General features: G+C 35.9%; 1 protein-coding gene across 12 annotated transcripts in view; it reads left to right on the top strand.

Moving 5' to 3' along the window:
• Nucleotides 1-16,285, top strand: part of LOC127856425 (zinc finger protein 432-like) — a 205,341-nt gene that overhangs the window by 56,100 nt on the left and 132,956 nt on the right. For 10 of the 12 annotated variants that reach the window (XR_008038024.1, XR_008038025.1, XM_052392627.1 and 7 more), the window contains 4 exons: nucleotides 2,929-4,038; nucleotides 4,369-4,490; nucleotides 7,162-7,332; nucleotides 11,136-11,249. Coding sequence is in view for 10 of the 12 variants with exons in the window: in XM_052392627.1 (XP_052248587.1) it covers nucleotides 2,942-4,038; nucleotides 4,369-4,490; nucleotides 7,162-7,332; nucleotides 11,136-11,249 (1,504 nt within the window). In the remaining 2 variants the exon portion in view is untranslated. The remainder of the gene's footprint in view (nucleotides 1-2,928; nucleotides 4,039-4,368; nucleotides 4,491-7,161; nucleotides 7,333-11,135; nucleotides 11,250-16,285) is intronic. The other 2 variants (XM_052392634.1, XM_052392633.1) reach the window with 1 other exon arrangement.

Here is a 16,285-nt window from a genome sequence, read left to right as displayed (position 1 = left end):
ATGGCACGTAATGCAATTAAACAAATTACGCACAATGTTAATGTTTCGTTCGATTCTGAAATGAGCTTTATTAAATTTGTAAAATCCGAAACACGCTTCAGAATTTTAATGCTAATGCAACATTAACAAATTCTAGCGTCAAATAAACCGTGCTAAAATATCCTTTGTCTCCATAAAAAGCGCGCCAAAATTATGCAGACATGTAGAACGTCCCATGGAAAGTTTGGGTGTATTTTGTGTTTCATTAAAACATGAACATCACGTCAGGCGATTTATGCGTGTTCAAAGGGAAAATAACACCCTGATAGGATGTTATTTCATTACATCTTTAAATAGTTACAAATGCCAAAATGTATTTTATACTTAAGAATAATTGCAAATGTGTGTGTGTCTTGAGCACTTTTATCGTAAATATTTACCAGAATTTGCTTTAAAACTGGAATATCGGGTAATGATTAGAGATATCAACTGTATAATATAAACAAAATGAAACTACTTTATATACGCATAGTCAAACAATAGTTATAATAAGCTGATAATTAAGTGTAGGTTATTGATGTGGCTTCAAACTGCTAATTTCTCAGCTAAAATATAATAGCAAAAACAACAAGCACTTATATATAAATCCACCATCTGCTGGAGCCTTGACCACTTGTATGTGCCAAAACATGACACGTGACATTGTTTATGCGTGAATACATACACTACGGGCGGGAGACAAACTAACTTGGACTGACACATTAAATATGCTTATATGCTAATTAATGTTGTCGTAAAAATTAAACCCAAAACAAATTTGTTTGTTGATCGTTTAATATAAAGACAATAATCATACGGCGCAATAAATGCACACAAAGTAACTTAAAGTACTTTAGCCAATTCTAAAAATGACATTTGTAAATGATTATTGGGATTAAATATTAATACATGCCCATGATAATCGTATTTTGTTTTTATTAATTCGATTTGTTTAATTTGCATTCTTTTAAAATAATTATTTGTATCCAGATGACATCAATTTCTTTAGAAACGGGAATGCAATCACTAAAAACTAAACAACAGCATGCTTTTTTATTAACACGTTTATCTATTTTGAATCCGCACACATTAAATTAATTATGATTTTAAATATTATTATAATTGTTCTTTTAAATTTCTTTGACTAACTTATCATTGAAAAAAGATTTTGATTTGAAAATGCGCATCGACTCGGCGCCATGTCGCGGACCGCGGCTTGCCTCGGCGGACAGATGCGAAGCTTCGCGGCGAAATGCGACTTGCCGCCGCCCACTGACGCGCCTTCAACGGCCGGCTCAACATCGACACATTGAGCCTTGCCGCTGCGGATCGCGAAATATGTTTGTTCCGCGTTGGCTGTACTGTACATGTACAGTACTATATCAAACACAGCATTATCACTGTTTATTAGCATTTAAGCTTTATACAATGTTTAAATCACATTATACAGGTACAAGTTTCATGTTTTGACAGTTCAAATAGCATTTGAGATGCCCCCTGAGTGGTTTTGATCACGTGATCAGTTATGGCTACAAGTTATTTGTGAAGTTTGATATGAAAAAAACTTGCCACAAAAAGATATTGGCTGCAATTTAAAACATAATTTTTGGTTTAAAGGGGCCTTTTCACAGATTTTTGCATGTTTTGAAGCTTGTCATTTAATGCTTTATATTGATTAATTTAAACATTGGAACTTAAAATCATCAATAAAAAAAACAAGAATACAATTAAAAAATGGAAAAAAATAGTACCCTCAACAGGGCTCGAACCTCTGACCCCTGGAGTCCTGGAGTAAAAGGTCTCTCGCTTATATAGACCACTTGACCATCCGAGCTCATGTTTTAAGCGGATGTATTTTTATGCCCCCGGTAGGATGGCATATAGCAGTTGAACTGTCAGTCAGTATGTGTGTATGTCAGTCTGTCCTTCCGTCCGAAAAAAAACTAACGTTGGTCATAACTTTTGCATAATTGAAGATAGAAACTTGATATTTGGCATGCATGTGTATCTCATGAAGCTGCACATTTTGAGTGGTGGAAGTTCAAGGTCATCCTTCAAGGTCAAAGGTAAAAAAAATAAAAAATTTCAAAGCGGCGTTCTCATTAAGCTGCACATTTTGAGTGGTGGAAGTTAAAGTTCAAGGTCATCCTTCAAAGTGAAAGGTAAAAAAAAAATATTTCAAAGCAGCGCAATATGGGGCATTGTGTTTCTGACTTACACATCTCTTGTTTACTTATAGAGGCAATCCTCATAGTTTCCCAAAATATAACGACAGTGTCAGAACTTTCCAAATTATTAAATTGTTTCGCGTTGCAACGCTTTATATTTTTCAGGTTTTCAGATTGTAAAAAGATGCATATAATGGATATTTTAGAGCTTGGTAAATGTTCAGTTTTACTATTTCCTCACAAATATTATAACTTAAACGAAAGTTTGCGAATCTGAAACAACTTTTTTTAATTTGGTCAATTTACCAAAACGTGAAAAGACCCCTTTAACAGTAAGCAAAGGTAATATTTTATTAAACTGGTATAATAGATGTAGCTAATATTTTTCCCATCAATCTTTTAAAATCAATAATTAAAGATGTAAATAATTACACCAATCTTTTGACAGACTAATTAAGTACAAAATAGAGTTTTGAAGTGAATACTGTATTGGTATTTACACAACATTTGAAACAAATATTTCAGCATGTGCAACCAATTGTTTTCAAAACAAATCGAAAAAAGTTTGAACAAGGCAACATCTACATGTATGTGATAGAAGTTTTGTTGGCTTTTAAGCTCGCCATTGAAATGTGTGTAATAGAAATGTTTACATAATACATTACTTCTGCACTTTTTAGCAGCATTATTTAAAATGCATTTGTTCCATTGTTTAAACATACATTTATTTTATTTTTTTAAGAAGTTGAGACACTATGGAAACAGCAGATATTAATCAGCTCACTTGCCGCAGATGTTGGATATCATTTGAAAACATTGACCAGTTCCTTATGCACCAAAGTTACCAGTGCAGCATGGCACTGACTAATTGTCATTCACCGAAGGGAAGGTATACCTGTCAGAGCTGTGTAAGTCAGTTTGAATCTACATGTGCACTACATAATCACATGCAGAGCTGCTCTAACGATGGTTCCTACTTTTTTTACAATTCTGATAAAGTTGCTATTCCATTATCAGTACATAATGTAGATTCATATTTGAGTGATGGAGAAGGGGCTGAATCTGTTGGTAATTTACAAAATCTGATTCAAGCTATAGTTAATTCAAAATCTGAAATAGTTGTTGCTTTATGGAATGGACTGAAATCTTTGTTGATGTTGCATCAAGATATTAAATTATCAGCACAAGATCAGCCAAAGAATACATTAAATCCTGACATAGATGAAAAGGAAGATGCATCAAAAATCCACATTGCAAACATTTGTGAGAAAGAAACATGTACAATTCAAACTATTAAGAAAAGGAAATCAAGAAAATCTCAGGTCTCTAAGAAAGGAAGAATATACACGAAGACTCAATTTAATCGAAATGTACCACTACAGAAAGCAGATACAAATTCACCTAAAAATGAAATAACCAGCAATAGTGTCCAAGGATTTGAATTATCAAAGTCTAAAATTGACATAAATATTGAGGATAACAAAAACCACCATAAAGAAAATAATGAACTCAGCAACAACAAATCTTTATCAGTTAAAAACAAAGTAGTTCGTGATTTGAAAGGTTTTATTTTAAAAAGAAAGTATAATTCTTTGAAGAACAAAGATTCAATATCCTCGGACAAAAAAAGAAACACGCAGAGAAGCCAAATATGCAGTGTGTGTGACAAGTCAATGCCAATGTGCCAAATGAAGATCCACATGGCAAAGCACTCGGATGAACGCCCATTTGAATGTGATATCTGTCGTAAAAAGTACAAGTACCAGAAACACCTGACAGCACACCATCAGACTCATAGCACACATTCATTCTTTTGTGATCGGTGTGGGTCTGGATTTGCAACCATATCCTTGTGAGTCGTATTTTGTATTTGTTTCTATTTCCTTGCAACGAGCGGATGTGCAACCTGTTAAAAAATAACAGTAAAGCAAAAAAATTGCAGTATTTACATGTGTACTTACTGGTAGTCAAGATAATAAAAATACTGTATACATATACTTATCCCATGACCATGGTCCTGTATTTTTTGAAGCTTCCAATTCAATCAAATTGTGTGATATTTGTGAGGTAAATCCTGATCAAAGATTGATAAAATATAAACTTAAGATCGTCATTTTAACATGAGTCCCAATAATATATTCTTATAACATTTATTTTACATAATTGTTTGAATACTTTTCAGGCTAAGAAGCCACATTATCAGTAAACACACTGAGGCCTGTGACAAACCAGCAAAATGTGATATTTGTGGGGCTGGCTTTGCAAACCAATACAGACTGAACAGGCATAGAATGCAGCACACTGGTCAGTTATCTCCCATGAAAACTCACCAACATTCATCTAAGAAAACGTAACAAGTTCTTATGACATATCTAAGTTAACATACATTATAGTATTTTGTATCCGCATATATATATTTTGTACATTGTTATTCCAAATGTGATGAGACAGAATATTTATCTTGACAATATCAAGGCTGTTTTCAAATCTGGGTAATGTGGGAACAAATACTAGGTCAAGAGGATAAATCTTAGAAAAATATTGTTACCAATCAAGAGAGGCCACACTAAAGACTCAATCTTGATGAAACTACGACTGAAAGCCCTATAAACACTCAAAATCAACAAAAATTTCGTAGAATATTTCTTAATATAAAGTTAACTCAGAAAAAAACATTGTTCCTTATAGCTAAAGCCAAAATTTCAATGCCAGATGTGGAATGGTAACATAGATTTACAGAGATACAAAATGCTTGTTTTTATTTTTGTTTGACAATATATTCCATGTGAGTTAAAGCGACAATGTCCAATTATTTACGAGAGAACGCCAGATTGGCTTTGGACAGCGTTGGAAGCACGACGTAGTTCTAACGAGCTGCTCGAAGCTAACCTCGCGTTCGCGCATAAATGTTCGGATATTGTTGCAGGAAATTCACATGGAACATAATGTAACACAAAAAATCAAAAAGAGTATTTTGTATCTCGTTAGCTCATCTATTTTTTGAAAAAAAAAATGAGCTATTGTCATCACCTTGGCGTCGGTGTCGGCGTTGGCGTCCGGTTAAGTTTTGCGTTTAGGTCCACTTTTCTCAGAAAGTATCAATGCTATTGCATTCAAACTTGGTACACTTACTAACTATCATAAGGGGACTGGGCAGGCAAAGTTAGATAACTCTGGCGTGCATTTTGACAGAATTATGTGCCCTTTTTATACTTAGAAAATTGAAAATTTTGGTTAAGTTTTGTGTTTAGGTCCATTTTATTCCTTAAGTATCAAAGCTATTGCTTTCATACTTGCAACACTTACTAACTATCATAAGGGGACTGTGCAGGCAAAGTAATGTAACTCTGACTGGCATTTTGACAGAATTATGTGCCCTTTTTATACTTAGAAAATTGAAAATTTGGTTAAGTTTTGTGTTTAGGTCCACTTTATTCCTACAGTATCAAAGCTATTGCTTTCATACTTGCAACACTTATTAACTATCATAAGGGGACTGTGCAGGCAAAGTTATGTAACTCTGACTGGCATTTTGACGGAATTATGGGCCCTTTATACTTAGAAAATTGAAAATTTGGTTAAGTTTTGTGTTTTGGTCCACTTTACCCCTAAGGTATTATAGATATTGCTTTCATCCTTGGAACACTCGCAAACTATCATAAGGGTACAGTAAAACGACAAGTTGCATAACTCTGGTTGTCATTTTTACGGAATTATGGCCCTTTTTTTACTTAGTAACTTTGAATATATGTTAAAATTTTGTGTTTCGATCCACTTTACTTCTAAAGTATCAAGGCTATTGCTTTCAAACTTCAAATACTTTCATGCTATTATGAGGTTACTGTACCTGGCAAGTGGAATTTTACCTTGAACTTTGAATGACCTTGACTCTCAAGGTCAAATTATTAAATTTTGCTAAAATGTCCATAACTTCTTTATTTATGATTAGATTTGATTGATACTTTGACAAAACTACTCTTACCTGACATACCACAATAAACTCCACCCAAACCATCCCCCGTGCCCTCCCCCCCCCCCCCCCCCCCGAATCCCCCCCCCTATTTTTTTTTTTTTTTTTTTTAAGATCATCTCACAAATGACCACCACATCCTCACACTATACCCCCACCCACCCCACCACCCACCCCCATTTTTTTTTTTGAAACGGTTAAAAAACTAATATTTATTTTTATTATTTTATGTTTGAAATACCATCCAACCATCGCACCCAAGAATCCCCCCCCCCCTTCCCCCCCCCGAATTCCCCCCCCCCCCCCCCCCCCGATTATTTTTTTTTAAGATCATCTCACAAATCTCACAAATGACCACCACACCCTCACACTATACCCCCCCCCCCCACCCCACCCCTCCAAATTTTTTTTTGTTGAAACGGTTAAAAAACACATATTTATTTTTATTATTTTATGTTTGAAATACTGTGCAACCATCGCATTCAAGAATCCCCCCCACCCCCCCCCCCCCCCCCCCCCCCCCACCTCCCACCAATTTTTTTTTTTTTTTTATTTGGCTTTTTTTTTTCGCATTTTTGGAAGATACTACTATACACCCCTCTTCACTCCACCCCTCCCTCCTTTGTGATTTAAAATGAGAGTCCCTTCACCTTTAAAAAGAAAATAGATGAGCGGTCTGCACCCGCAGGGCGGTGCTCTTGTTCGATCTATGGTACCAGAACACATCTTGTTTTGAAATTTTGTCTATTGCTATATAAGGAACACTGATTGTTTATATGTTAACTTTATGTTTCTAAATATTTTACGAAAAAAAAAAATTGAGTGTTTATGGGTCTTGAATATTTGTCATGTGGTATATTTTGTGTAAATTCTACACAAATGAGCACCTTGGTCAAACTGAGCATTGAATAAAAAAAATGTAGTATATGGATCATATCATTCATGCATAGTTTTAAGATGATTACAATACTAAAATGTTTCAAATCATTATTTGTCTTTTTCCAGGCAGCAAACCATTACAGTGTGACCTGTGTGGCATGGGATTCAGGCAGCTGTACAACCTGCAGCAGCATGTGAGCACCAAGCACCGCAAGGAGCGGAGGTTTGCATGCAAACAGTGCGAGAAGAAGTTTGTTACCAACTACCAGCTCAAGTGTCACATATTGCAACATTCAGGTATTAATTCTTGTTAGCTCACCTGAGCACAATGTGCTCATGGTAAGCTTTTGTGATCGCCTTTTGTCCGTCAGGCGCGCTGCATCAACATTTGCCTTGTTAACACTATAGAGGCCACATTTATTGTCCAATCTTCATGAATTTTGGTCAGAAGATTGGTTTCAATAATATCTTGGATGTTTTAAAAAATGGTTATGTTTGCTTGAAAAACATGGCTGCCAAGGGGCGGGGCATTTTTCCTAATATGGCTAATTACTATTTATAGCGATAGTAAAATCTTGTTAACACTCTAGAGGCCACATTTATTTTCCAATCTTCATGACACCTGGTCAGAAGATTCATCCCAATAATATTTTGGACGAGTTTAAAAATTATGCCGGTTGGTTGAAAAACATGGCTGCAAGGTGGCGGGGCATTTTTCCTATTATGGCTATTGTAAAACCTTGTTAACACTCAAGAGGCCACATTTATTTTCAGATCATCATGAAACTTGGTCAGAAGATTTGACCCAATGATATATTGGATGAATTCAAAGATGGTTTCCATTGTTTTAAAAACATGGCCACCAGTGGGGCGGGAGATTTTTCCTTAATAAGTTATATGGCTATATATGGCTTTAGTAAAACCTTGTTAACACTCTAGAGGCCACATTTATTTCCAATCTTCATGTAATTTGGTCAGAAGATTGGTCTTAATGATATCTTGGATGAGTTCAAAATTCGTTACCTTTGCTTGAAAAACATGGCTGTCAAGGGGCAGGGCATTTTTCCTTATATGGCTATAGTATAATCTTAACACTTTAGGAGCCTCATTTATTGTGCGATCTTCATAAAATTTGGTCAGAAGATTAATCCCAACAATATCTTGGACGACGTAAAAAAATGATGCCGGTTGGTTGAAAAACATTGCCACCAGGGGGCAGGGCATTTTTCCTTATATGGCTATAGTAAAACCTTGTTAACACTCTAGAGGCCACATTTATTTTCCGATCTTCATGAAACTTGGTCAGAAGATTTGTCCCAATGATATCTTGGATGAGTTTGAAAATGATTTTGGTTGTATTTAGCTCACCTGAGCACAACGTGCTCATGGTGAGCTTTTGTGATTGCCTTTTGTCCGTCGTCCGTCGTGCATCGTCTGTTGTCAACATTTTGCCTTGTGAACACTCTAGAGGCCACATTTATTGTCCGATCTTCATGAAACTTGGTCAGAACATTTGTCCCAATAATACCTCGACTGAGCTCGAAACTGGGTCATGCTGGGTTAGAAACTAGGTCACTAGGTCAAAAAAAAGAAAAACCTTGTGAACACTGTAGAAGTCACATTTGATGCCAAATCTTCATGTAACTTTGTCAAAATGTTTGTCTAAATGATATGTTGGTTGAGTTCAAAAATGGTTCTGGTCCATTGAAAAACATGGCCGCCAGGGGGCGGGGCAGTATTCCTTATATGGCTATAGAGGAACCTTGTGAACACTCTAGAAGTCAAAATTTTTGCCCAATCATCATAAAACTTGGTGGAAACATTGATTTCATTAATATCTCAGACGAGTTTGAAAATGGTCCAGATCTGTGAAAAAAACATGGCTGCCATGGGGCGGGACAGTTTTGTCTATATGTATATAAAGAAAACATGTACTCTAGAAGTCACATTTTTGGTCCAATCTTCATGAAATTTGGTCAGAACATGTGTTTTCTGGATATGATGGTTGAGTTCAAGAATGGTTTGGATTGTTAAAAAACCATGGCCGCCAGGGGTGGGGCATTTTCCTTATATTTATAGAGTAAAAAAAGCTTGTGAACACTGTAGAAGTCACATTTTTTGCCTAATCATCATAAAAAAAATTCTAAACTTCAATTTTATAGATATCTCGGACCAGTTCGAAAATGGTCATGATAGGTGGAAAAACATGGTCCAGTGGATGGGGCAGTTTTCACTAAATGTATATAGTGAAAACATGTAAACAGTCTAGAAGACACAGTTTTTGCCCAATCTTCATGAAATTTGGTCAGAACATTTGTTTCCTGAATAGGACAATTGAGTTCGAAAACGGTTTGGATCGGTTAAACAACATGGGCGACAGGGGGGTGGTGTCTTTTTCCTTATATGTATATAGTAAACAATCTTGTGAACACTTTAGATTCCTAATTTTCGGGCAGTTTTTTCTGAGCTTTCCTCTTCCTTCCTGCTGGTTTACCTCTTCCAGACATTTTGTGATGCTTATGTTTTTTAACTAAGAATTATCTCTGAAGATTAATCTAAATTTTTTAATTTCCATTTTTTCTGTAGGTTTAATCTATGGAATCCAATGCCAGAAAGGAAGTGATCTCAGAACTAAATTATATTATAGAATGGGCAGTATCTCTTACTCAGGATTTTGAGAGAACTCTTTATTAATCAACATACTAGTATGCTCAAGATAGTCTCCCTTTAAGGGTCCACATTTCTGCTAAAATAAACTGGGTTTTATTGTTTAATACAATAACACGCATTATCAAAGATTTGTGTTTTAAAATGGATTTATTGATTTTTTAAATTGGAAATATAATTGCAAGGTGAGTCTGAAAATAGTTCATTATTGTTTATAAACAAAGCTCTCAGGGGGGTGGTAGTTTTTGTGTATGTCTACAGTTGTTGTCCCCTACCAGTGAAACTGGAGGGGACTTTTGGTTTACACTCGGTCTGTCTGTCGGTCTGTCTGTCAGTCAGTCCGTCACACTTTTCTGGATCCTGCAATAACTTTATAAGTTATTCATATTTTTTCATGACATGGATAGATAGCAATATGGAGATTATGCACGTCATTTCATTTTGTTCCTACTTCAAAAATTCTGGTTGCTATGGCAACAAATAAATATAAAAATAATTACTGACAATGTTGGAGTTTCACCAGTAGGGGACCATATTGCTTGGCTATCTCTTGTCTATAGTGAAACATTGTGAATAATTTTAGTCACATTTTCAGTTCAATCTGAATGACACTTGCTGAGTGCAAATGATATTATCATATCTTGATTTAGTTTACATTGAGTTTTAATAATATCATCTTCACACATGGTGACAATCTTTATGAGCATAATATTTTTTGCTCATGGTGAACTTTTGTGATCACCTTTTGTCAATTGTCTGTCTTCCGTTGTGCGTCATGAATAATTGCCTTGTTAACACTGTAGCCGCCACATTTATTGTCGGATCTTCATGAAACTTTGTCAGAAGATTTGTCCCACTATATTGGATGAGTTAAAAAATGGTTCAGGTCTGTTGAAAACATGGCAGCCAGGGGGCCATTTGTTGTTCATTCTAAATGAAACTTGGTTAGAACATTTGTTCCATTGATATCTTGGGCTGCAAAAAAACAGGTCATTTCTTTTTTTTCTCATGTGAGCAACATTGGGCCTTTCAGGCCCTCTTGTTGAATATTATTATATCCTTTTAGACAGGGGTTAAGAATATGGATGTAATTGTTGCTTTGTCTGTCTGAAATAATAAAAGGTTTAAAGAATTTTAGTTCTTTGGTAATTGAAGGGGTTACAAACTTATTTCCCTGATAGTTTCATTATATTTGATGCCTGTATGACCATCTTACGCTTGCTCTCCTTTCAATTTTTTTCATGATCTGATTTTGTTTATGTAATTTGTGCTACTCTTTCTTAACCATAATGGTCATTTATGTAACAGACATATTTTGTCTGCGACTTACAATCATAAGCTTATTGAAAACGCTCATTTTTGGGGAGTATTTGTCAGTTTCACAGACATTCTTGTCTATGCATACATATGCTCATATTGTTTTATTAAAATAGGAGTGCGGCCTTATGCCTGTAAGATATGTACCAAGGCATATACACAGAAGAAGGAGTTAAGGCGTCACATGAAAACCTTCCACTCTATGACCATGGATGAGGAATCTCTACCTGGTATGTACAAACAGTACAGCTGTTAGTGGTTACTATTGGTCAACCTACTTCTTATTTTTCTCGCTCACTGCTCCACTTCTAGTCCAGAGGTAAAGATGAAACTGGTGGTCTTCTGTAGAGCCTCCACTTGTCCTTACAGTTTCTCCTGCAGGCTCACAGACCACGTTTGTTTCATTGGCTGGTGTTCTTTAAAGGGATTTTTTCACTTGTTGGTAAATCAACAAAAAATTTAAAAAAATCAGATTCGCAAATCTTCTTTGTAGTTCTGATATTTACCATGCCCATAAAATATCCATTATAGGCATCTTTCAACGGGTTAAAAACCTGAATATCATAAAGCGTTGCAACGCGAAATTATTGAATAATTTTGAGAGTTCTGTTGTTGTTATATTTTATGAAACTACGAGAATTGCTTATATAAAGTATTAAAATACATCACTCATTGTATGAGCAAGGATGGCCGAGTGGTCTAAACCTTATTTCTAAATGATATGTTGGTTGAGTTCAAAAGTGGTTCCGATCCGTTCAAAAACATGGCCGCCAGTGGGTGGGGCAGTTTTCCTAATTTGGCTATAGAGAAACTGTTTAAACATGTGAACACTCGAGAAGTCACATTTTTTGTCCAATGTTCATGAAATTTGGTCAGAACATTTGTTTCCTAGATTCTTGAGTTAAGTTCGAAAATGGTTTCGGTCGGTTGAAAAAGATGGCTGCCAGTGGGACAAGGCAGTTTTCCTTGTATTTATATAGTAAAAAAGGCTTGTGAACAGTCAAAAAGTCACATTTTTTGCCCAATAATCATGAAACTTGGTCAAAACATTGGTTTTATTGATATCTCGGACGAGTTCAAAAATGTCCAGATATGTGAAAAAAAATGGCCGCCCACTATATGTTTATGGTGTAAACATGTGAAGAATCTAGAAGTCACATGTTTGGCCCAATTTTCATGAAATTTGGTCAGAACATTTTTTTCTTAGATACGAGAGTTGAGTTCGAAAATGGTTCCTGTCCGTTGAAAAACATGGCTGCGAGGGGGGAGTGGCGCATTTTCCTTATTTTATATAGTAAAAAAAGCTTGTGAATGCTCTAGAAGTCACATTTTTTGCCCAATCATCATAAAACATTGGTTTTATTAGCTCCACTGGCCAAAGGCCAGCGGGGCTTATGTCATGGTCCTGTGTCCGTCGTGTGTGCGTTCGTGCGTTAACTTTTTCTTAAAACATCTTCTCCTAAACTACTGGTCCAATTCTGATGAAATTTCTCAGGAATGTACATGTGGTGAACCTCTTTCAAATTTGTTCAAATTATGCCCCTGGGGTCAAATTTGACCCTGCCCCGGGGGGTCAAAAAATTGAAAATTTGCTAATATAAGGCCTATTTTGTGCAAACTTTAAAAATCTTCTTGTCCATAACCATTGGGCCTAGGGCTACCATATGTTCTATGTAATGACATCTTATAGTCCTCTACCAAGTGTGTTCAAATTAGGCCCCTGGGGTTAAATTTGACTCTGCCCCGGGGGGTCAAAAAATTGAAAGTTTGCTTATACGAGGGGTGTTCCATAAGTTTGTGGATATTCGCTTTAACTTTCATTGGTAACATAAATGGACAAACAAATAGCATGTTAAGAATATTTCGTCCTTTCCAAATCTACTCTCCAAATATCATGGAAATACATAAAACAATAAATATATATCAGAGATTTAAACATGTGCACCATGTGCACACCTACGCACGTGTAACGTTTCTGTTCAACGTCAATGATGTTATGAAGTTAACAACTGTCAAATCTTTTCCACATAATCACCTTCAACGCGAATGCACTTTATGTGTCGGGAAATCCGCTTGTCAAAAGTGTCTCTATACCAGTCAGCGTCAAAAGACGACACGGTTCCCTTTGCTGCAACTGTAAGTTCCTGTTTACTTGCAAAGCAAATACCGCGCAACTGTGATTTAACTTCTGGGAAGACGCGGAAGTCCATAGGGGCCAAATCTGGGCTGTAAGGAGAACTAAGGCGCTGTAACGTGAAATTTGCCGTAAATTCTGTTTATCAACGACATTTAAACCAAATTTAAATTCGCGTAACGCTCATACTTATAATAAAATACACGCGTGCGCCGCATGTCGTTACTGAGGTCTCTATGGCAACGCGTTTCAAACGTGCTTTATGGAATTCATGGATTTTTAGCTTATATATAAAGTCCGTGATAATTGGTTTGTATAATATGTTAATTTCATTGACTTTTACCAGCAAACTAATAAGTTATTGCGAAAATCCACGAACTTCTGGCACACCCCTCATATAAGGCCTATTTTGTGCAAACTTTACATCTTATAGTCCTCTACCAAGTTTGTTCAAATTATGCCCCTGGGGTCAAATTTGACCCTGCCCCGGGGGGTTAAAAATAGAAAACTTGCTTATATGAGGCCTATTTTGTGCAAACTTTAAAAATCTTCTACAATCATTGGGCCTAGGGCTACCAAATTTGCTATGTAGTGACATCTCATAGTCCTCTACCAAGTTTGTTCCAATTAAGCCCCCGGGATCAAATTTGACCCTGCCCCGGGGGTTAAAAAATTGAAAATTTGCTTATATAAGGCCTATTTTGTGCAAACTTTAAAAATCTTCTTGTCCATAACCATCGGGCCTAGGGCTACCAAATTTGGTATGTAGGGACATCTTATAGTCCTCTACCAAGTTTTTTTCAAATTATGCCCCTGGGGTCAAATTTGATCCTGCCTCAGGGGGTCAAAAAATTGAAAATTTGCTTATATAAGGCCTATTTTGTGAAAACTTTAAAAATCTTTACGTCCATAACCATTGGGCCTAGGGCTACCAAATTCGGTATGTAGTGACATCTTATAGTCCTCTACCAAGTTTGTTCAAATTATGCCCCTGGGGTCAAATTTGACCTTGCCCTGGAGGGTAAAAAAATCGAAAATTTGCTTATATAAGGCCTATTTTGTGCAAACTTTAAAAATCTTCTTGTCCATAACCCTATGGCATAGGGCTACCAAATTTGGTATTTAATGACATCTTATAGTCCTCTACCAAGTTTGTTCCAATTAAGCCCCCGGGATCAAATTTGACCGTTCCCCAGGGGTCACAAAATTGAACATTGCTTATATTGGGCCCATTTTGATCAAACTATTAAAATGTTGTCCATAACCATTGGGCCTTTTTCTACCAAATTCGGTAGGTAGTGACATATAATAGTTCTCTACTTAGTTTGTTCAAATTATGCCCCTGGGAACAAATTTGACCTTGCCCCAGTGGTCACAAAAATGAACATATGCTTAAATAAGGCCTATTGTGTGCAAACTTTAAAAGTCTTCTTGTTCTTAATTATAGAGCCTAGGGCTACTAAATTTGGTAGGTAGTGATATCTAATAGTCCTCTACCAAATTTGTTCAAATTATTCCCCTGGGCTCAAATTTGATCCGGCCCCGGGGGTCTCAAAACTGAACATATGATGTTTACCAGTGGAGATTACTGCGGCCGTTTGGCTGTGACCAACAACAACATCAACATCTTGTAAACATGAGATAAAACCCTGTCATTTAGTGCCATTTTAGGTCAGATGGTTACTGCTTACAAAGGCATTGAAGTAAGAACATGTGTTATGAATGTTTTTCTCACAAACTGAAAAAAGTCTGGTTTTATTTAAATATGTCGAAAGTGACCATATATCCGGATGAAAATATTATGGATGACATGTTAATTTCTTGTCTTTTTTGTAGTGTTTAAAGCAGTTTAATAATATATTATTGATTTTAAAAACACAACTTTCAGTAAACATGATTATTTCAAGAAAAGTAAACATATGATACAGCACGGTAAACTCAAAATTTGTAACCAAGAGAAGGTGTTGAAATTAATGAAGTGCAATGTTCTTAACTATCGTATATGCTGCTTTTTAATAACTAATGATTCATTGTTCCATTTGTGAATCGTGACTCATGAATTGTGGATATGATTGTCAATTGCTCAACAATCCATATATATTTCTGACCATTTTATAATTTTCTTAATATAACTTATGAATTGATCTTAAAAGTCAAATGTATTACTTAATTAAATACATTTATAAATATAAAGAAATAATCTTAAGATTTTCATAATATTCTCAGGCCTGTTGGTCTTAAGGATGTGTGGGTTGATGAGCAATTTCTCCTTTTATCACAATTATTTCTACCCTACAGGATCATTTCCTTAATATTCCATTTTAATTCAATTGATGTCTGCAACCTCTTTCAAATTGGGAAAGTCCAAAATGTGTCGTTTGGTAAAGGGTTAAGGCATTTTGATTCCTATGGGTCTTGTGAATCTGTTACAAATCAAATGCGTAGATTTGATCTTCAGCGTCTAAAAATATGTGAAATAGAAAGAACGACAATATCTTTTGGAGAGATAAATGTACCTATATTATAAGCCAAGGACCTGTGCAACAATTCATGGGCTTTTAAGTCTGTTTAGCTTTTAAGTCTGTTTAGTTAACACGGTAGTAACTTTTTCCATATATAAAAATGCTCACCCTTCCAACTTTAAACACCCAGTGGGACAAGGGATAGAAAGAGAAAGTCACATGCTTGAGTACATTTCAACCCATGCGCATTGCACGTTTTATTCGCAAAGAAAAAACAGTGGAGCGATACAGGGCCATCATGTCCCTCTTGTTTATATCTCAGATGAGTTCAAAAATGTTCACGATCGGTCAAAAAACATGGTCGCCAGGGGGTGGGGCAGAAGTTACATTATTTGCCTAATCATTGTGAAACATAGTAAAAACATTGGTTTGTATTGATACCTCGGACAAGTTGGAAAATGGCTCAGATTGGTGACAAAAACACACTTTAGCTCACCTGATTGCTAAGGTGAGGTTTTAAGATCGGTCTTTGTCCGCTGTCGGTCCACATTTGATTTGTAAAAACTCTAGCATGCGCATTTCTCAAGCATTCTTGATCAAATTTGCTGAGAAGTTATATCATATGGCCACAAGATCTCAGTCATGTTTGATAGTAAGCGAAATCGCATAA

The sequence above is a fragment of the Dreissena polymorpha genome, chromosome 13, assembly GCF_020536995.1.
Source record: "Dreissena polymorpha isolate Duluth1 chromosome 13, UMN_Dpol_1.0, whole genome shotgun sequence".
NCBI lineage: Eukaryota > Metazoa > Mollusca > Bivalvia > Myida > Dreissenidae > Dreissena > Dreissena polymorpha.
The sequence above is the reverse complement of the archived record's forward strand: the minus strand, read 5'-3'. Positions and strand labels throughout refer to the sequence as shown.